Source organism: Alligator mississippiensis, chromosome 13 (assembly GCF_030867095.1).
Source record: "Alligator mississippiensis isolate rAllMis1 chromosome 13, rAllMis1, whole genome shotgun sequence".
In the NCBI taxonomy this organism is placed as follows: Eukaryota; Metazoa; Chordata; order Crocodylia; family Alligatoridae; genus Alligator; species Alligator mississippiensis.
The window spans coordinates 23,765,104-23,787,096 of record NC_081836.1 but is presented as its reverse complement, the minus strand read 5'-3'; the positions used below and the strand labels follow the sequence as shown (position 1 = coordinate 23,787,096).

The 21,993-nt window shown below is 45.9% G+C and overlaps 1 protein-coding gene across 1 annotated transcript in view; it reads left to right on the top strand.

The window, feature by feature from the left end:
* The first annotated feature begins 680 nt into the window (after positions 1 to 680).
* HMOX2 (heme oxygenase 2) overlaps positions 681 to 21,993 on the top strand; it is a 31,341-nt gene continuing 10,028 nt past the window's right edge. The window contains exons 1-2 of the mRNA XM_014602281.3: positions 681 to 789; positions 20,998 to 21,129. Of these exons, the coding sequence (XP_014457767.1) occupies positions 21,041 to 21,129 (89 nt within the window). The 5' untranslated portion in view covers positions 681 to 789; positions 20,998 to 21,040. The remainder of the gene's footprint in view (positions 790 to 20,997; positions 21,130 to 21,993) is intronic.

Below are 21,993 nucleotides of genomic sequence, written 5' to 3'. Positions count from 1 at the left end.
GGGAGCAACATGTAACCCAGAATAAGAAATACCACAGAACCCAGCTGGTGTCACTCAGACAGTGTGTGTACAAGATAGCAAAAAAGCAAATCCTGGTCTGTGTCCAAGTCGACCCTGTGTTTGTCCAGGAATAAAAAAAATCTCTTGGGATGGTTGGGACACACATCACCCTTCTAACCAGGGTTTGGTGAGCCGCTGACTGCACTGCTGCTTTTCGGCCATTGATTCAATGCTGTTATCCTGGGATAAACTCTGACCAACTCTTATCTCCTGGGGAACCTTTTTTAGGATTTATCCCAGGACAACAGAGACAACCGTCTGCCTGGCCATGTCACTTTGTCCTGAGATAAAATGGTTTCTCCCTGGATTAACGCCACGTGTGCTTGCGTCTGTAAAGGGCAGAAACGGGAGAAGTGGGCCCAGCAGGGACTTCGTCCCCCGCACTTTATCAACTGGTTTCGGTCCGTGTGAGGGCAAGGCCCCTCGGGCCGGGACTTGGCGCTCCGCCCCCAGCGGGCGGGGAGGTGGTGGCGCGCGCTGAGGGAGCACGTGCACTGGCACGTGGATGAGACGGGGGTGAGGCTCTACGGCCCGGGGTCATCGTCAGGACCCGGTTCTGTTGCGTCACGGCTCCAGCTACCAATGGGAGGCCTCGTCGGCGCAGCCATTTTATTTACTCACGAGTTCGCTGCGGCTTCGCCCCTTCGCGATAACTAATCGCGGCGGTGACTGGCGCGTGTCCCGCCTCTTCCGGCCGCGCTGGGGGCGGTGGCGCTTGCGCTAGCGGCGGTGAGTGCTGCGGAGGCTCAGGGGAGCCGGGGCCGGGGCCGGGGCCGGGGCCGGGGCCGCACGACCCGCGGGTTGGGCGCGGGGCGGGGGCTGCCGCTCTTCCAGGAGCCGGCGCGGCCGGGCGCCGTGTAGCCGCCCCGTGGTCCGCTCCGACCGTCCCGGCGGGGGCCCCAGTGCTGCGGCCGGTCCCTTTGCAGCGCCCGCGGCTCGGCTCGGCCCGGCGCTGCCGGCTGTGCCGGGCCTCGGGCCTGGTCCCAGCTCTTCCCTTCCCCTGCCCTTCAGCCTGGAGCTGGCCGTGTCCGGCCGGCCGGCCGGCTCCTCTGCGCCTTCGCTGTGATTGCTCGAACATGTGTAATGACTTTATAGCTGGTTTCTCTCCAGCTTCGGCGCAGGCCCTGCCAGCTCCCAGCTGCTGGGCAGCCCGCGCAGCACAGCACGGTGCAGCCAACGTGGTCCCCGAGCTGCGGGGGTGCGGGGTGCTCCAGGTAGCAGCTGGGAGACTGTAGCTCCCGCGATCTCCCCGCCATTGTGACCCCCCAGCTGTGGGGCACCAGGGCTGCAGCTGACGGGGCTCTTAGTCCCGGCTGCACCCCACATGCAACTGTACTGAGAGCCCCATCAGACCTAGGACTCTCAGTCCCAGCTGTGTGGGGTCCCTGTAGCTGGGAGCCCCATCAGCAAAGCGGACTCCCAGCCATGGAAGCCTGCTTTGTACTGATGTTGGAGGAGCCCAGGATCCAGTTGTCCCTATACCAGCAATAAGGTGTGATTGGATCTAATGTGCGATGCACTATGGGGTGGATCCTGCATTAGATCCAGTTGTGTCTATACCTGCATGTGTAGTGGGGCCCTGTTTCCCCATTTTTTATTCCAAACATGAGGAGTTGGCCAGCCTCACTGGTGGTCATGCATGGCCTACTCATTGATCATTATTGTTTAAAGAACTCCAGTTGGCCTGCCGGTGAAATCAGAAGTCTAACTTTTTTTTTTACCTGCCACTGAAATTTGGGCCTCTTCTTATTGTGCGGGTGCTTGATTGTAGCTGTTACGATGACTGTCATTACTGCTGTCCATACAAAGCTCTTGTATTAGCATGAATATGTTAAAAGACAGCCAACCTGTGGCTACACTACGAGTGAGAGCCCATTTTTGTGAACTGTTCTTTGTGCATATTGTATTGGAACTTTTATTCCCCTTTCCTTGTTGAGAACTGACACTTATCACTGGGTCCAGTTCAGTGTTAACTTGTGTACTGCAGCATAAAATGGATTTGAATGCATATAAGGTTTCTTGCTACATGACAGCAGAGATGTGGGTTTTCCAGAAAATTTTGAATTGGAAAATTTCCAATGCCCTAAATAGAGTGTGATCTGATTTAGCATGTTTATTTGACGTGTATTTAGTAAACAAAACTAAAAAAGTACCCCATTTTAATTTTATGTCCCAATAGCCACAAGTATTTAAACTGAAATATTTGATTAAGAAAAGAATTGAATATAGTGCACTTAATATGGTTTAAATGTTATATTCAAACAAATTCAAAGCTTCATGTAGAAAGAAATTATTTTTATTGCAATACTAGCAACAATGTAAAGACAATACACAATAGCATGTGCTTCCCTGACATTGTTTGTTTAAATTTAAGGAAAAAAGGCATTGAAAACTGTTGACACACTAATTTGAGCACACCCAAAGAACTGTGCATGATATGCTGTGCTGTGGTTTTGATTTGACCTGCACAGCTGATTAGGTGAATTCATACCTTGATTTTTGGTTTGGCTTATGTGAGTGTATTTACCCTCCTGTTTACAAATCAATTAAACATGTATGTACTCTCTCTCACACTTCCTGGGGATAATCGCCTGAAAAACATTAATTACATCTTTGAAACTGCTAAGCTTGCCTAATATTGTATTGGCATCCATTCATTGTTACTAATGAATTTTATGAAACAATGAATTTTTAGAAATGGAAAGTTTTCCATGGTAAAATAAAGCACTGGAAAATTTTCTGCCCCACATCTCTGCGTGGCAGAGCTTCAAATTGGAGAACTGACAAGTAAGGAACTGTGTTCCATGGGAGAAGATTATTAGGAATTTCTAAATGTTGCGGGGGGAAAGTTGTTGCAGTAATTTCTCTTTGGGGAAAATAGGGTGATTTCCTGTGCTGTCTTCTAGCTAAGATTATCAAGGCTTTGGATGAGGGGGTGGGAGGGTGTAAAGGTGGACTTAGTCCATGGAAGTGAACTCGGTGAAGGAAGAGCAGAAGCCAAGTCCTCATCTACTGAATCACTGACCCCTTCACTTCCTTCATAATGGGAGATGATAAAATAGCATGGACTAAAAGTAAAAAATAAGAAACAATACCTTTGTCAGCTCCAGTTGGTACACTTGGGTCTCTCTTTATGCGAGCGTTGCATTCCAAAAATACCTTGCATAAAGCGAATCCATTATTACATATAATTAATAGGGATACGTACCAGCCTCACTCTACTGCTCCCCCAAAACATAACCAATTCAAACAGTAATCACCAGGGCCGTCCCCAGGGAGGTGGGAATCGGAGTGAGTGCCCCGGGCCCGCACTTTGGGGGGGCCCTGTGGCATGGGGCAGAGCAGCAGCAGCACAGAGCCGGGTGGAGCGGCACAGAGCCAAGCATCCAGCTGCTTGCTGCCTTCCGCCACAATGGGGCTGTGTGGAAAAGGTGCTTGCCCCATGCTGCAAGCACCCCCAAGCTGGACAGCAACCTCAGGCCTGCCCAGCTCACTCCCTACAGGGGCCTCAATCCCCCTCTTCCCCACTTACCTGCTGGAGCTGCCCTCAAGACTAGGGGCCATGTGCATGTACTTCCAGTGTCCAAAGTAGGCGGATACATTTTTTTTTTTTTTTTACGTGCACATGGCGCCCCCTGTCTCCCCTCCCTCCTGCTTCCTTCCAGCTCTGCAGGATGGGACTGCTCATTGCCAGCTGACTTCGCATAATATTGGATTTTTCTCACAAAGCAAATTTCTGGTATAAATAAGGTTGTCGCATATAAGTGAATTTGCACAAAACGAATTCACATAAAGAGAGACCCAAGTGTACTTTCTTTTTTCTTCAGGGACTTGGCTGAGATTTGCAGCTAATTGAAGCAAATTCTGAGAATGACTCAGATGCAGCTATAAGGTAGAAATAAATACCAGTAACACCACTGAGGGCCTTTGTCCTCTTGTGGTGATGCAAATGGATGACAAGAACTATACCCACTGCTGTTGGGGTTGAACTTGCTGTCACTGATTCACCTGCTGGTGACATCTAAGTCTGATGTCATACAAAGAATAAAGAAGTTTAGGTTTGAAATTGTTGAGCCTAAAAAATAAAACATCCCCCCACTTGTCAGAATCTGTTTAGCAACACAAGTGCCCAGGAGCATATTTCTTCCATGCTCCTCTTTGCTCGTATGCTTTCGAACAGTGGGGTTAGATCTGAGTTTTGGTCCTCTGTGGGATTGGCCAAAGTTACCAGAGGCTCAAAACAGTAATCCTGTTATTTGGCCATACAGCAAATGTTCAGTTCCTGCTCTGACACATTTGCTGTATGGCCTTTGGCAAATCACTAACCTGTTTGTTCCTTTTAGACCATTAGAATACTTGCTTATTTCCGAGAACTGTTGGAAGGAGTAATTAAATTGGCCTGATTTAGTGGTGTATTGGTGTGAGAAGAACTGCTTAGACACTAGAGGCACTACCAGCTTTCTGACTGGTCACATGATGACTCATTTGTTTTTTATCTTTCTGTGTAAATAGGAAAGAGGAATGTGTTCACTGTGAAACTGAACCATTTGGGTCAGGGGCAACGGTGCACTAGATATGTATTTAGTTTTCTAACCATGGTAATCCATTAACAAGGTACAAACAGTGCCTGACTTTCTTATACCTGCCTTATTTCTGGAAATTGCTTGAGACCGAGCAACAGTGGTGTTGCTGTAATGAGACTGATTAGTACAGCAGCTAGTGATAGGTCTTGTCAAATTTCTAATATTCCAGTGCATTATTATTGGCAAGGACTGCTTGAACAGTGGTGAGTTCTGTTGACAAACTTTATGATCTAGCAGCAATATCAGCTACTTTTCTAATGTAAATGGCTAAAACTAGTTATGTCTGAGAGTTTAGATTCCTCAGTGGGCTTCAGTGTTTTGGTTTTTAATCAAACCAAAGGATTCACTTGAACCAATTACAAAATGATCTGCACTGCTTATGATTAAAGTGTCATAGGGTCTCTTACTTCCTTGCATTTGAACATTTTTGTGGGAGATTATTATTAGACAAGTACATAATAATTAATAATGTTGATAATGAAGATGATATAGCAAGATTCTAGCTGCCATGCTTGAGTGACTGATCCCTCATGGTTTTACTAGGGAAAGTTTTCTCACATTCATGTTTTGTTTTTTGTTTTCTCTCCTTTCAACACTTTTTTTTCATCAAAGAATTTCTGTCCTTGTCTTACATCTAGAGAAAATAGAGCCAATCATTTTCTACAGATCCTGTAACCATAACCTCTATTCAGATAGGTAATCTCATACACTGATCATAGTTAACTGGCCCCTGTCCAGCTAGATGCTTATTTCACTAGCTTTCCTGAGCAACTTGGGCTAATTTAATTTAGGATGCTGTAGACTTACTATTACCCATATACATTGTGGTCTCAAGCACATAGCCTCAGGACCGAAAAAAAGACTATGCATCTACATTGATCAGGCACATAGCCAAAAAATGTAAATACTCTGTGCTGTCATGCTGCTGTCAGTGCTAGGGTGTTAGCAGCCCCCAAACTATCTATCTTCCTGTCATTAGAAGCTTTGAAAATAGCAGCCTTCCTTTTGAGAATTCCTTCTCCTTCACTCTTTCTGGTGGAATTAAAGGAAATACAACTGTGAACAAAGTAGGCGGATACAATTATCTTATGTAGTTACCAGAGTACAATTATTTGCAAAGTGAGCCATGGTTCTGAAAGATGCTATATATATATACTTAAGTGGCTTATGCATTTAACTAATATGCAGTAGTCGATTTGTTGCAAAGTAACTAATAGACAAGTTGGATTTGGCAGTGTTAATGCCATTTGGTGAATTATGCACTTACCCAGGATGCATATAAATGCTATCTTTTCACCTCTATGCAAAGAAAATTGTTCTCCTCTCATGGTCCTTTGTGGTCATTTCCCATCAACCTCTGCAAACACTTATCCATCTGCTTGCACCTTTGCCAGACCTAGCCTCCTCTCTACTTTAGGGTATAGACAAGCATACATTTGTAGCTGTTTCATGGGGGAAGAAGGAAAATACATGAGTTTAGTGCAATACAAGTGTAGTAAAACTGCTCCAGCTAACCCGGCTTCATCTGTGGACAAAGTTGGGCCAATTTAGCTCACTTGTATCAGTACAGGATCATTCAAACACAACAATTGTAGAATAATAGCTGCTGTTTGCTTCTGAGCAGCAGTTCCCCCTCCCCTTTTGAAGCCACTATAAATGTATGTTTGTCCACAAAGTCCTTTTCAAGCATCATGCAAGACCCTCTCCTGTGCTGCCTGTAGCCTACCTCTGTCTGCACTTTGACTGGCACATCTTGTACACTATTCAGGTTTCCACTTACTATTTGGAAGCTGTAATACAGCATATCTGTGTGCTCTAGGAATTGATGTTGATAAGTATTTGCTAGTGCTTTCTTTTGCCATTTGTCCAAAGAAGTACTAAAAGATTATGCTGTAAGGCATTGTGTGCTGGCAGGTCTGAGTTTCAGGTAAAATAGAAGTCCAGACTCCAGTTGGCAAAGACTATAGATACTTTTTTGCAAGAGGGATAGGTATATTAATGCCAGTGTTCTGGCCAAATTACTGCCCAAGCAGTGACTGTATTTGCACCTTCCTAAATTTTCCCTTCAGTTTTCACTGGATAGAATTCCACGTGTCCCAAACTGCTGTGCAATATGGTCGTGTGCTCTACTTCAGGGGTGGCTGTACTTCACTGGTGGAGGAAGTTATTTCTGGATATATTTGTTTGTGAAAGAACCCTGAGGTTCTTTAGGATAAAGGTTTTTTATGGCAGTAGTGTCTCTGATGTATGGCTCACAGGTAGCATGTTACCTGCGGACCCTTTGATTCTGCTTACAGGCACAGAACTCTAAAAAAGTAAAAGAAAGAATAGGGCGTATGCTGTTGCCCACAATGTGTTACTTGCTCAGTACTGTTGCCTGTGGACTAGCAAAGGTTGGGGACTATTGATTTCTAGTATTCTAGGGTCTTTTCTAAGCTGTGAGGTGTTGACAGTTCCTCATGCGAGGGTATTGTTTTGAGGCCCTCAGTTTACTATCCAAGTTGAGTCCTCTGAAGAGCTTTGAAGATGAGGTTCTTAAATGCCATTACCCTTCCTGCTGCCCCCCCCCCCCCCCCCCCCCCCCCATGTTTCCATTGTGAAGTGGTGAATAATACATTTGTCACAGCCATGTACATTGGAGGCTTGTCACCCTCCAAGTACTTTATACACCTCAATTGTACTGTCTGTTACTGCCCCGCTTGGCATCTTCTGGACACATCTGGCTTGATAGAAGCTTCCCATTGTAAAGGCAATAATGGATTTAACTTGGCATTCTATGTATGAAAAGACCAGAGTTAGAGGGCTGGACACTGAAATAGTACAGTTGCCTCTTCTCTTCCTGGTACCTTCTATGTCAGGGGCAGGTAGCTATGTCGGGTGGAGGGCCGCTTACTGAGTTTTGGCAAGCCATTGAGGGCTGCATGACAGGCAGCTAGGGGCAGGTAAATATAAATTTTCTAAAATTTTTCAGGGCCCCGCAGGCCAGATAGAATAGCCTGGCAGGCTGCATCTGGCCCACAGGCCACGTTTTGCCCACCTTTGGGGAGGAGTGGGGGGGTGGTGCGTGCGCGCGCACAAAAGAACAGGATAAGTCCCCAAACTGTTCTCTGTCTAACTTGGGTTTGGAAGTGCTAACTTCTCATGACTTTAGATAAAAAATAGATAGGCTTCCTGTCTCCTACAGTGGCCAGTTCCAGCCAGTACAAAATAAGGATGAATGTTCTCATAATGCACGTTTTCTTTTGTCACAGAGCAAACTTCCTCCTGATCAAATTGTACCTTGAAAATTGACAGATCAAACTGATGGACTTTCTTACCTGCAGAGACGTGTTCTTCTTGTTCAGAGAGGTGTAATTGTTCAGTCTTAATGGGCATTTTTACACATTGAAAAGTGCCCAGCACTGAGAAAATGTCGGTGGCACACTTTTGAACTAAAACACTTTGGAGGTGTTTTAGTTCAAAAGTGCGCCGCCACCAGTTTCTGTGAGCTGATGAGCATTTTGCCGCTTAGACAACTGCACGTGGCACAGCGCAGTGTGCCTCAGCTTGCGTGCAGAGCAGACTTGATTGAGTCTGCTCTGAAGTGGTGGGTCTCTGGTGCATCACAGGAAAAAAGCGTGCGTATAGATGCCCAATATGCCCCCCTGCTTAAAATCTTGCTGTAGAGGACATCTTTTATGTCCAAAGTATTAACTAATTTAATACTAAATATAATCTGAATTATGAAGTAAAGTTAACTGTAACTGATGACACAGTATGTGATTATGCTGAAAGAATGCTTTGACAGGGTTCAGACCCTTGTAGTCTCAAAAGCCTCCCAGTTGTTTGCCTTGTTCTAAGGAAAGACTGAATATTATGTGTTGATTTTTTTCCTTTAAATCTTTTCTCTTCTCTGTGGTATTTTGTGAAGTGTGATCTGAATGAAGATGTCTGAAAAGTAGACTTTAGTTCAGTGTGAAGTATCAAGGTAAGCTTGTATGGGAAAACTGAAGATCTGTTTAATATCAGTAACAACAGCTCATCCTCTCTAGGGGCTTTTTGACATTTGACTAGGGGCTACCATTCCCTTGTCTGTGAAAAAGGTAAAACTTTAAGCAATTTTGTTTTCCAGATCTTCCTGGAGATATGCTTATGCATGTGCCTGGAATGTAAATCTGCTTCTTTCTTCCCCCCCCCCTTTTTTTTAAACTTAAAATTTTTAAAAACTTTAAATCCAGATTAATTTACTCCATAAAGTGGACTAAATTTAAGTAGGATTGAGGCACTCTACTTTGGAATAAGTGTGCCCACACGTGTTGTTATTGGAGGAATAGTTCTATGTGTAGATGAGTCCTGAGCTTTAAGAATTTAGCTCTAATCACTTAATTCCTCCTACTCCGTTTCCCTCACCTAGAAGGCTTGTGGACCTCCCTTCCTACAAGTCTTCCCCAATGGATGGGAAGATGGGTACAGAATCTAAGCGACAATCCAAGGCCATACAGTGTCAGAGAAAACGCCAAGAAGTCCCTGACTTGAAGACCCTTTTTGTAACAACGAAACCAGAATATTTGCCACGATGATGCCATTGTGAATTGATAGTGTAAACAATGCATGATTCTTGGCTGTACTGGGATAATTGGCTGCAGTTTTGGATGGATTGTTATTTTGGGAGAAGAATGTATTCTTGAAGCTTAAAATTTTAGATTTCATTTTGCCAGAGAATTCATTCTTGAGGCCACTGTCTGTTACTTGTTTATAGTTGTCAGTGCCCTTGGTTTCTTGATCAGGCAGTCACCTCACCAACTTCCTCCTCCTATGCCTTGCATTCCTGTTCCTCAGTCTCTGCCTCTCTGTTTAGGGCCTGGGGGCTGGGGTGGTGCAGGTGCAAAGGCATAGGGTTGATAGCTCAGAGATTGCAGGTTTGAGGCTATAGCAGAAATACTCATGGCTTGTCAGATTCTAACAAATTTCTGAGCTCTATTAAATACCTTGTCACAAGGACACACAAAAGGAAAGGGAAGCAGATGCATAAGTAGCTGGCTACTGTCTACAGAGGTCACAGGAGAATAGGTAAGACCTTGCCAGATCTTTGGGACTAGAATTTCTAAGCAGAGTGGAGTGGAGTTACACCATCTCTTGTTTTTTTTCTGAAGCTAATTGACCTTGTTATTTTTGCTTATGTAGGACATAGAGCTCTTAAATATAAGTTGAATCATTCTGAGAAGCTAACCTTAGTCTATGCCTTTCATTCAGTAGCCACTGTCTAAATCAATCTGTGTGTGATTATCAGATTATTTTAACTCCTTATTTTCAAATTTCTCTGCTTCATGAATAAACTCAAAATTTGGACCAGTGAAAGCCTGAGCTGTGCTAGCCCTGAGACTACGATGAAAACTATGGAGGCATTTTTAATCTCTCTTAAATTTATCACAATTATCCTTTGAAAAGTCAGCACTTCCTTATTGAAGTGCTTTTTTCCAGTACTCATGTCTAAGTATGATTTAAATCAGAAGGATTAGTGTCCTTTTTAGAGAGAAATTATGAAATGGGGTCAGAGATGTGGGTTTTCTGGAAAATTTTGAATTGGAAAATTTCCCGGAAAATTTTCTAATGCCCTAAATAGGGCGTGATCTGATTTAGCATGTTTATTTGACTGACTTTTTTTAGTTTTGTTTACTAAATATATCCCGTGTTAATTTTATGTCTCAACAGCCACAAGTATTTGAACTGAAATATTTGATTAGGAAAAAAATTAAATACAGCACACTTAATGTTGTTTTAAATGTTATATTCAAACAAATTCAAAGTTTCATGTGGAAAGAAATTATTTTTATTGGAATACTTGTAACAATGTAAAGACAATACACAATAGCATGTGCTTCCATGACATCGTTTGTTTAAATTTAAGAAAAACTATTGACACACTAATTTTAGCACACCCAAAGAACTATGCATGATATGCCATGCTTTGGATTTTATTTGACCTGCACGGCCAATTAGGTGAGTTCATAACTTGATTTTTGGTTTGGCTTATTATGTGAGTGTATTTGTCCTCCTGTTTACAAATCAATAAAACATTTATGTACTGTTACACACTTCCTGGGCATAATCACCTGAAAAACATTAATTACATCTTTGAAACTGCTACGCTTGCCTAATATTGTATTGGCATCCATTCATTGTTACTAATGAATTTCATGAAACAATGAATTTTTAGAAATGGAAAATTTCCCACAGAAAAATAAAGCACTCCCTCACATCTCTAAATGGGGTTAGGAGAATGCTAAATTGCGAGCAATTGCAAAGAAACACAGAAGGCACATTCTTTTTGGGAGAATTACTAATTTTTAAAGGAAATTTTAGATCTAAAACACCATTTTCAGCACATTTCACATGTCCTGTAATTAACAGTTCTATGCTGCACCAATTTCATAACTATGGCAAAGAGGTGATGAGTCAATGTCTGGTAATCTTATGCACCTCCCACTAATCAATTAGGTTCCCTATGAAGAAGAGAGTATTTAGTAGTTTGGTAGTAGCAGTAGGATGCAACCACATTTTAGTTTGTCCTTGCCCTTACCTATTGTTGCATTTGCTTTTGCTTTTCCCTGAGGAAATTTCTTGCCTTTTTTGGCTCTGCTTCTTTTAAGAATTGGAAGCAATGCAGGAGCAACCTTCTTAGGACAGATCACAGTTGCTTTTCCCTTAGCTGCGTGAGCACCAGCTCTGGTGTGCTGAGGTGTCTTCTGAAAGGCTAGCTTTTCCCAAGGAACTTAAGCCTGAACTTTGAGATGATTTGGATGGAGGGTTCTTATTTTTAGAATCTGAATTTTAAAATATTGGAACTAGCACTAGAGCAAACTGAACTCAAATAGTGGCTGTGATCTTGGCCTTCTGGCTGGAACTAAAGGGGCAATGTGAAGGCAATCATGCGCTTCTTCTATATGCAATTGAAGTAGACTCTAGTCTATTAATTGCAGGCTTTCTAGATGGACTTGGGCAAGTCACTTAACTTTAGCTTCACTTCCCCCTTGTAAAAAGAGGTGCACTTGTCTTATGGTGTACAGAGCTTGATTAAATGTCTGTGCAGCCCTCAGAGGTCACGTACTGTTTGCTGAGCTGGTATCTGTTGGGAATTGGTGACCTGATCGAACAAAGTACAAAGGTAAAGGCATGGGTGTGGAAATAAAGCTTACAAACCTTTGTCCCCTTGCCACTTTCACTGGCATTATCCTTTCCAACAGAAAAGCCGCAAAGTAGACTTTGCGACCATTTTCTAGGAAGGCTGAAGACTGGGAGGGACATTGCCTGCCCTTGGGGTGAATCATAACAGGGGTACAAGGCTCTGAACTCCTAAATCACTAGCATCTCACTGCCAGACTTGGTTTCAGTCTTGCTGCATGAAGCTAAAATCCATTACGTAGCCTAATTGGGTCTCAGCCTAATTCTAACTAGGCTGATTACCAGCACAGTCATTGCCCTTTGGGTTAAAGTTGGTAATGTTAGACAGGGCCAAGAGCATGGGTCACAAACTGAATAATCCCCTGAGTGCAGGGACTACCAGGTTTGGATGAGGCATACTGGGCAAGGCAGGCTTTGCCCTGCTGCTTGTGCTGTACGCTGTATATATAACTATAACTCCATTCTTCAGAGCACTCCAGCTGAGACCTTGAGCCTGCACAAAATTCAGTAAATTTTTTAATAAGGTTGCTGGGAGGTCAGACAGTTATGGGAAGCTGAAAAAGAGGGTTAAGAAACCAGCAGTAGGTAACTGGAAGAGTAGCTATAACTGCATGGGCATCAGGAAGATTAAGGAGCTTGGAGCACAAGTGGTGTTCACATTGATCCTTCCTGTGGAAGGCAGGGGTCCAGGCAGAGACCATCATATTCTGAAAGCGAATGCGTGGCTGAGAAGGTGGTTTCAACATAAAGGCTCTGGCTTCTTCTACAACAGGCAGTTGTTCTTGGGAGGAGGACTACTATGAAGAGATAGGGTCCATCTGATAAGAATAGAGTCAAGCATCTGTGAGCATCATCTGGCCAAGCAAGAAGGAGGGCTTTAAATTAGGTTTCACAAGGGATGGTGATCAAAACCCTCAGCAGCAGAGCATGCAGTCCAGATGGGAAAGGACTTGAAGCAAGTCACCTCTGGAAAAGGGCTTGCGTTACAGGACTGCAACAAGTGGCACAAAAAGGAAGTGAGGAGGTCAAAATGCAAAATGTATCTGATGCATGTATACATGTGAGAAGCCTGGGGAATAAACAAGATGAGTTGGAAGCTGCAGTCTGTGAAAAGAACTACAATCTGATCGGCATCACTGCGACCTAGTGGGACAGGTCTTTTGACTGGAATGTGAACATCAAGGGTCCTTCTCTGTTTTAAGAAGGACAGAGTTGGGATGAAAGGTGGTGGTGTTGTCTTTTGTGTCAAAGGTGCATACACTTGTTCCCTGGTTCAGGAAGAAGATGGCAAAGCAGAATGCATCTGGGTGAAGATGAAAGGAGAAAGACACAGCACAGATTATAATGGTGGGGATTTATGATAGGCCACCAAATCAGGAAGAGGAGGTAGATGAGCTACTCTTCAAGAAGATGATAAATCTATACAAAAACTATGAGATGGTACTGATGGGAGACTTGGATTTTCTGGACATCTGCTAGAAGAACATTGTGGCCAAATATAAAATGTCAAGCCTAAATTGTGTGAAAGACAACTTTCTCTTCCAGAAAGTGGAGGATACAACTAGTGGATTATCTATCTTGGATCTTGTCCTGACCAACAGGGAAGAACTGGTGGAGGATGTGAAGGTGATGTATAACTTGGGAGGAAGTGATCACAATATGCTAGAATTCCAGATCCTGAGATGGGCAAAGCATGAGGTCAGCAAAATTAGGATGCTACATTTCAAAAAGCAGGTTTCATCCAACTCAAGGAGCTAGTAGGCATGGTATCGTGGAGAATAGATTGAAGGATAAAAGTGCCCAGGAGGCCTGGGAGCTTCTAAGGGGCACAGTACTGGAAGCCTAACAAGAAACTGTCCCAACATGATGGAAACACAAGAAGACTGGTAAGAGACTAGTGTAGCTGCACAAGGAACTTCTGAAGTGCAGGTGCATCAAATACAAAAGGAAAGCATACAGGCAATGGAAGAATGGGCAGGACACCAAGGATGCATACCAGGAAATATCAAAACCTGTAAGGACAAAATCAGGAAGATAAAGGTAAAGAATGAGCTGCACCTGGCAAAGGAGGTAGAGAACAAGAAGAGGTTTTGTAAGTATGTTGGCCAGGAAAGAAGGACCTGGGAAATTGCAGGTCCTCTGTTAACAAGCCAGGGGGAGCACCTAACCCAGGGGTGGGCAATTATTTGGGCTGGAGGGCCACTTAAGGAGTTCTGATGAGCTGTTACGGGAAAGGGAGATGCTGACCTGGTCCAGCACAAGGGAGTGGGAGGGAGCAACTCATCCTATCTGGCCCTGGGGGCACTGGATGGAGCAGGTGGGTGGGTGGGGTCTACATGGAGACCAGACTGGGACCCCTGTGGGCTGGTCATACTTAGCTGGGCAGATGGCATGGGGCTGCAGGTGGGTGGATGGGTGAGTTGGGAGCAGCGTCCAGGAACAGGATGGCGGACAGGGCTGGGGCCGGGATCATGGGACAGTGACAGCGCAGGGCTGGGGCCTGGGGTAGAGCCACAATCCACTCCCCGTATGTCCTCACCTGAAGAACTCGTGCCTGCTGCTAGGACATGCGGGGAGTGGATTGCAGCTCTGCCCCAGGATCCAGCCCAGTGCTGTCACCACCCTGCAGTCCCAGTCCTGACCCTGTCTGCCTGTCCTGCCCTATGTCATCCACTCCATGGAGACCTTGCCTGCACACTCTGTCTGGTGCCCCCAGCAGTGGATACAGGGCAAATGGGCCCAGGTGCCTGGGCAGTGAGGCCAGGTCTGGTGGCGGCAGTGGAGATGTTGGCAGTGGGAGGGAGGGGAAGGGGTAAGGTGGGAATAGTACCCATAGCATATGAGGCTAAAGAAGAAAATGGTGGGCAGCCTAATCAGTTAAGCAATTAGCTGTTTGTGCACAGGTGCTCTCTCCTGTTCAGCACGGGGCTTTGCCTGAGCTGTGTTGTCTGGCTGGGCTTGACACCCCACTGTTCTCCCCTCCCCGCTCCATCAAAGGGCCCAGGGAATATCTCCCAGCAGCAGCAGCCATGTCTGAGCTGCTGTGTTATCAGTTAACGATTTAAATTATATAATTAGAGATGGGTAAATGGATAATTTTTTTAAAGATATGTACATCCCTACTTGTCGTGGGCTGGATGGAATCCCTTGGCAGGCTGGATCTGGCCCGCAGGCCATATTTTGTCTGCCGTGGTCCTAACCGAAGATACAAAGAAACCAAAGCGACTCAACAGCTACTTTGCCTCAATCTTCATTAAAAAAATTAAGCTGCAGCCAGACACCTAATAGGTAGGGGTCTTCCCAACTCGAGGAGGCAGCCAGCCAATTTCAAGATCATGGAGCTGGCTGCCTCTTTTGTGGGCTGATTGTGGCTCCCCCACTTTCTCCACCACCACCTGTTATTGGCTGAGGGACCCTGGTGAAAGGAGGGGCCTTTGCTGCTGATTGGCTGCAAGGGCTGTTCATCATATGGCTCTGCTGCATGCTGCTGTTTGGTTGCGGGGGGCTGTCTCATGCGGCACTGCCCCTCACCGCTGATTGTTGAAGAGGGTCAGGGTCACAAGACTAGCAGCCTTCTCGGCCAGTCAGCAGGATGGGGCAGGGGGCAGCAGCCATTTTGGTCTCCCCGTGTGCGGGCAGCACCGCCTTCCCCGCCTGGCAGGCTGTGCAGTTGGGCCACAGCACCGCGAGGACTACTGGCTCCCTCTAGGGAGTCAGCATTTTATTTTCAGTAAGGTCTTTTTTCACGGATTTTGTGGACATTACCCACTTTTGCAGGCAATGCTGGATTTTGCAGTTTCCAAAAAATCATGATTTTTGTGGGTCCCTACTAATAGGGATTATCTGGATAAGGAAGGGGGAGAGCTGAGAGAGGAGATGATAAAAGGGATGGTCAGAGAGCTTTTGTTGAGTTTGAATGATTTCAAGTCAGCAGGCCAGGTGGGCTTCATTCTAGGGTCCTGAAGGAACTGACAGCAGAGATCATGAAGATCATTGCTAAGGGCTCCGAGAAGTCGTGGTAGAAGAGCCCGGTACTAGAGAAATGGACAAAAAGCCAATGTGTGGTGTTCCTTGTTTAAAAAAAAAAAAGAAGGAAGACCTGGGGAACTGCGGACCATTTAGCCTAGGAGTGGGCAAAATGCAGCCTGGGGGTCAAATGCAGCCCACCAACGAATTTTATCTTCCCTGTAGTGAGTCTCTTGGCCCTGTCCGGCCCAGGAGCAGGAGGCAGCTCAGACTGTGGCGGATGCAACAGCTCCCTCTGCCCCTGGGTGCACAGTGAGGTGGGGGTGGGGCTGGATTCTGCTTCCTGGCAGCCTGGGCAGCAGCTCCTGCTGCCACTGGACTCAGCCCCACTGCTTGGGAACCTTGGCCCATCTGCCGTGCACCCCACTTGGGGTGCCAGATGGCACAGGTGGGCAAGGTCTCCATGGAGACTGGCCAGGACCCCTGAGGGCAGGGTGTGCTGAGCTGGACAGATGGCATAGGGCTGTGGTTGAGTGGGGAGCAGTGTCCAGGAATGGGACAGATGGGCGGGCGCGGGACCAGGATCACAGGCCAGTGACAGTGTGTGGCCAGGTCCCAGGGCAGAGCTGCAATCCACGCCCTGCATGTCAGGTTTAGTAATGATTTGGCTGCTGGCATAGAAAGCTTCTTGAGCAAGTTTGCTAGCAACATGAAACTGGAAAGATTGAACATGGTGGAGGATGCAAGCACAATTCAGAAGGATCTCAACAGATTGGAAAGTTGGGCTACAGCAATGACTTTCTGGGTTCCATGGACCCCTGAGATCTGCAGGCTATGTCTAAGGGGTCCACAAAAGATGACTATGATCAATCAAAAGTGTGTGAGTATCCACACTTACAATTCATAGTGGTCTGCACCTCCATTCAGCATTTCCAAAAGGGTCTGCAAATGAAAAAAGTTTGAAAACCACTGGGCTAGAGCTAACAGGATGAAGTTCGGTGGGGACATATGCAAGGTGCTACACCTCAGGAAGAATAATCAAAAACACAAATACAAAATGGGGGACACTGGACTGGATGTTAGCCCTATGGAAAAGGACTTGGGAGGTCTTAGTTTGGTTTTGAACTTGGCGCTGTTTTTGTCTTCCTGCTAGTCAGCAGCAAGCAGCAGGGCTGCCAGGGCCTTGCTTGAGATACATCGTTAGATGCAAACCAGAGTTTTATCTGCTTTACTGGTTGTGGCATCGCATTGGTGGCTCATCTTCATCTTGTGCTCAGTCATAACCCCCAAATCTCTTTCAGTTTTGTTGCTAGTGAGTGTAGCACTGCCAAGCCTATACGTATGATGTGGGCTCTTTCTCCCAGGGTGGAACATCTTGCTGTGTTGAATGTCTGTGCTGAATGTCGTCAAGTCTTGATCTGCCCACCTTGTTAGCTTGTCCAGGTCAGCCTGAATCCCCAGCCTATCCTCTAGTGTGACCGCACTTCCCCATAATTTGGTGTCATCTGTGAACTTGGCCAGCCCGCTTCTGACACCCGAACCCAGATCACTTATGAATATATTAAAGAGTACTGATCTCAGTACAGTACTGAACCCTGGGGGTGCCATTGGTAACCATGCACCATGTTGACTCAGTTCCATCAACTATTACTTTCTGGGTCCGACTATGGAGCCAGTTCCCCAGCCATCAGGCCAGGCCATAAGGTTGTCGAGGCATCAGTTCCCCAATTGCATTAGATGCAAGACACGGGAAGTGATAGTGCCTCTCTACCTGGCACTGGTGAAGCCTCATCTGGAGTGCTGTATGCAGTTCTGGGCTCCACCTCTTAAAAAGAAGGTAGAGAAGTTAGAGAGGATCCAGAGACAGGCAGTAAAGATGGTCAGGGGGTTGGAGTGCAAGTCATATGAGGAGAGTCTGAGGGAGCTAGGCATGTTTTGGGGAACAAACGGGAAGAACTGGCCCTTCTGCTAAGCAAAAATGTGATCTCATAGGGATAATGGAGACCTGGTGGGACTCCACCTATGTCTGGACCACAGGTATAGATGGCTATACATGATCCCTCCTGTACAAGGTGAGGAAGAATGGGGGTGTAGCTCTCTGTGTGAAGGAGCAGACTCTCCTCATATGACTTGCACCTCATGCTTCTATTAATGCAGTCCAAAACCACATGCAGCTTCACAGAAGTTGAATCATGCTGTAGACTAATATTGAGGCTGTGGTCAACCAAGACTCCTAGATAGCCCATCTACATTTATTTTGCTGCAACTTCAGAACATTGGTTTGCGTCTTCCTCTCTGCAGTGAGAGAAACGATGCTTTCCCTCTTCTTTATGGTAGCCCTTCAAAGAGATAAGTATTTGAAGACTGCTCTTATTTCCCCTCTTAAGCACCTTTTCCGCAAGCTGAACATCGGTTTCATAGACATTAAGGCTGGAAGGCACCTCACAAGATCATTTGGTCCAGTCCCTGCCCAAAGGGCAGGAAAGTCAGCTGGGGTCAGATGACCCCAGCAAGGTGAGCAGCCAGGCTTTTCTTGAATGTATCTAGAGTAGGTGCTTACACCAGTTCTGGGGGAGTCTATTCCAGACTCTGGAGACTTGGACAGTAAAGAAGTTTTTTCTTGCGTCCAGTCTAAATGGTCTTTCAGCAGCTTGACTGTTAGACCTTGTCTTTCCTTAGGGTGCCCTGGTGAACAGACATTCTTCTAGATCCTGATGCACACCCCTTTTATACTTGTAGGCTGGCACCAAGTCCCCCCTGAGCCTTCTCTTTTCCAGGCCTCTTTTCCAGGTCCCATGCCTCTCAGCCTCTCCTCGTAAGGTCTGCTCTTTTGACCTCTGATCATGCATGTGGCCCTCCTCTGGACTCTCTCAAGCTTCTCTACGTCCTTTCTAAAGTATGGAGCCCAGAATTGGATGCAGTACTCCAGCTGCAGCCTCACCAAGGCCAAGCAAAGGGGGAGGTTGGGGCCCCTCGGCCAGTCAGCATCAGTGAAACAAAGACAGCACCAAGTTGAAAACTGAGATTTTTGCTTCCCTCCTGATTAGGAGCGAGCCACAAGCAGGGCCCCTCCACCAGTCAGTGGTGGGGCGCATGCACATGGGGACCCTGCAGAATTAAAGGAGCTGCAGTTTAGCCTTCTTCCACTGTGAATCTAGTAGGGCATACACATGTGCCTGGCTGTCAGTAGCTGATCTGCCAATGCTGCTTTGTGCTAACTAGCATGGCTTGCAGTCTGCCTTGTTATCTTGGTTACTGTTTTCTGTGCCTCAAAATATAGACGTACCAGGTCAACGCACCTTAAGCAGCAAATACAGTGGTCAACTTATGGGGAGGAGGCAGCAGTATAAGAGGGTGAATTATTTCTGGTCAGCCAGAATATGTTCAGGAAAATGCTTTGTAAATAAGTAGGAAGCTTGGTCTGTGCCCATCTGACTCCTGATTTGCCATCTTTAACTTTTAAGCTAAAAACAGATGCTGCCTTTGTGCTGCTGTAAACATTTTTTTATGGGGGCACAAAGCAAAAACAAGCTGATGTCCATGCTCTGTTGTGCCACAGATGCCTAATTTTGTGGCCACAACCAAGGTGATATTAATTTATGCTGCTATTTTGCATACTTTCTGTTTGCTTTGTGATGGCAGAGTGTGGGCAGCCTGGAACTGGCTGTGTTCTCTGGCCACCCTTGGCAGGTTCTTTGGGGTTCAGGGGCTGGATCTTATGTGCCCCAGGAATTAGTCTGCAGGGGTGTTCAGGGGCTCAATCCTCCATACCCATGGAAGCCCTGGGAGTGCTTTCCCAGGTTTACTTGCAGAAGTGTGCCCAGGAATCCCCCAGCAGGGGATTCCCTGGACTTGCATATCATGCTGCCATGCCCCAAGTCAGTTTGCCCAGGTTGGAGTTGTCCTGTAGGATTGAGTCCAACGCTGAAGGACAATGGACAATATGTCACCCAGCAAAGCAGATCAGCTGTGCTGGAACACATCCCAGCACAGCCAGTGCTGCAACAAAAAGGACATGTTTTTCAGCCTCAGTGAACCTGTGTATCTATACACTGAATTTTCTCATTCATAAAATAGGGAATGAGGTAATAGTGGCCAAATGGCTTACTCGAGGTGTTGGTGTCATAAGTCACATGTATGACTTCTAGTCCTGCTCACTGCCTCTATTGTTCTGCATGCTGCTTTATCTGCAGCTTTTCAAATAGCCTGCTGGCACCTGTTAGCCAGGAGATTCTATGCTGCATATAGTCTTAGTGGGTCATCCTAAATGAAATCGCTTCATGAGCAGGTCACTGCTCTTTAGAGGTGTGGGGTGGGACAGCCCAAGAAAGGCTGTTTGGAAAACCCTGCTCCTGCTTTTAAGGACATTGCTTTGCAGCCTGCAGGCCTGTTTTTCTGGCATTGTTTTACAGCCCTGTGACTTGCATCTCTTCCCTTCCAGATATACAGCATTGCAGGAGAGGCTTCTGTTAGTCCTCAGCCCAGCTGTCTGTCTCTAAAGCTTAGCTGACTAAATTGGCTGTTGTGAGGACGAGAGGCTGTGTGTTGCTGCTAGAACATATTGGTGCATGGGGTGAACAAGCAGATTGCAGTCCAAGCCCTCGTCATTAAGAGTTGCAAGAGAAATTCTGAAGGAGAAGGGTTCACCTCCTTGCCTCATTTTCTCCACTCTGCATCTAGCTTTTCTGCCTTTGGATTAGAGGCTTGTCAATCCTGGTGGGGGAAAAATTGTTTTGCTCACAGTGGTATGGAGGCAGTTAATATTTCAGGCTTCTGTTTTTCATTTGACACCTGTCCCTGAGAGGGAAGCTGACTTGGGTTGTACAATGAATCATTGGTTTCTTCTGTACCCAAGGCTGCCAGGTTATCAGTGTGCTTCCTGCTTCTAATACAGCATGTGAGGCTCTGAGCTGAGGCTGTCAGTTACTTTGCTTAGAGCTGCAGGGACTTCTTGTAGTCTAAGATGCAACTGGATCATTAACTGGTAATGCTGTATGTGTTGAGTGGACACAGTGAGACTGTCAGGGGCATGCCTGTCAGTTATCCCTGCCAGTATCTGAGTTAAAACTTGTCCAGCTCAAGGACCTGCGGCCTTTAGTGCCTTTCTTTTATCCTACTCCTCATGGTTTAGGAAATGTCTCCTGTATTAAGGTGTTGCATCAGTTCTTCATTTACTAAAATATTGCTGGAATAACTACATTGACAGATGCTTCTTGTTTTCAAACAGGGTGAGTCGAGGACAACGGTGGACTGACTGGGGCTGTGCGGCAATGTTGTCTGATGTAATGGAGGCTTCAGAGGGAGCAGATGAAGCAGAAGGGTTGCACTACAAAGAAATGGAAGAAGAAAATGATGTTAGGTGAGTCCTCTTGGGAAGTGTGAACAGTTAACTGTTCAGCCAGAACTATACATTTCCTAGCAGGAAATTCAGGTGAGCAGGTCAAAGGCAGACATGATATTGCTGTCTTCTTTCCTCCAGTTCTGCAGGCGAGTCTGGAATGCGAGCATGTTTTTATCCTATTCTTCTTACAAGCCCATTAGGAGAAAAGATATCTGTGAACAGCCAGAATGAGAACTTGAGTTGTATTTGAGCTGTGAAATACAGCGTTCTGCCTCTCCCCCTGGGGTGCACACAGCTATCTCCTCCTTCACTGTTTCCCAACCGGTGGTTTGGGCATGATGCAGTTTCATAGATTAGGCTGCAGTGGCCAGGACTGGAGAAGAGGAATGGTTTCAGCTCCCCAAATTTTCCCACAGCATTCTGCTGAGATACCACCATGCTGCTCTAGACATGCCACCTCCGGGACAGAAATTGGTATAGCTGCCTCAGTACAGTGCTGCTTGAGGGGTAACTAGCTCCAATTCTCATGTAGGCAGTGTCATGCTCTGTATTTGACAGGTAGGGAGACTGAGTCACAGGAGGAGCTGCAGAATGTGACTTGCTGTGACTGTCTGACTGATTCAACAGGAAGCCTACTGGCTAGACAACATTACTGATCCCTTGAGCCATCTAGTTCTTTACTGATGATGAGTGTAAATGTCTCATGGCTTGTCCTGGGGTACCCACCCCACTTCACCTTTTGTAATGTGTAGGAAAGAAGGTATTGTGTGGAATCTCCTGGAGTATAATAAGTGTTTCTACCCATCATTTTACAGTAGGGTGCTCTAGTCTTTCCTCTTAGAATCTGATGATTTGGAATATGTTCCATATTACACCTGAATA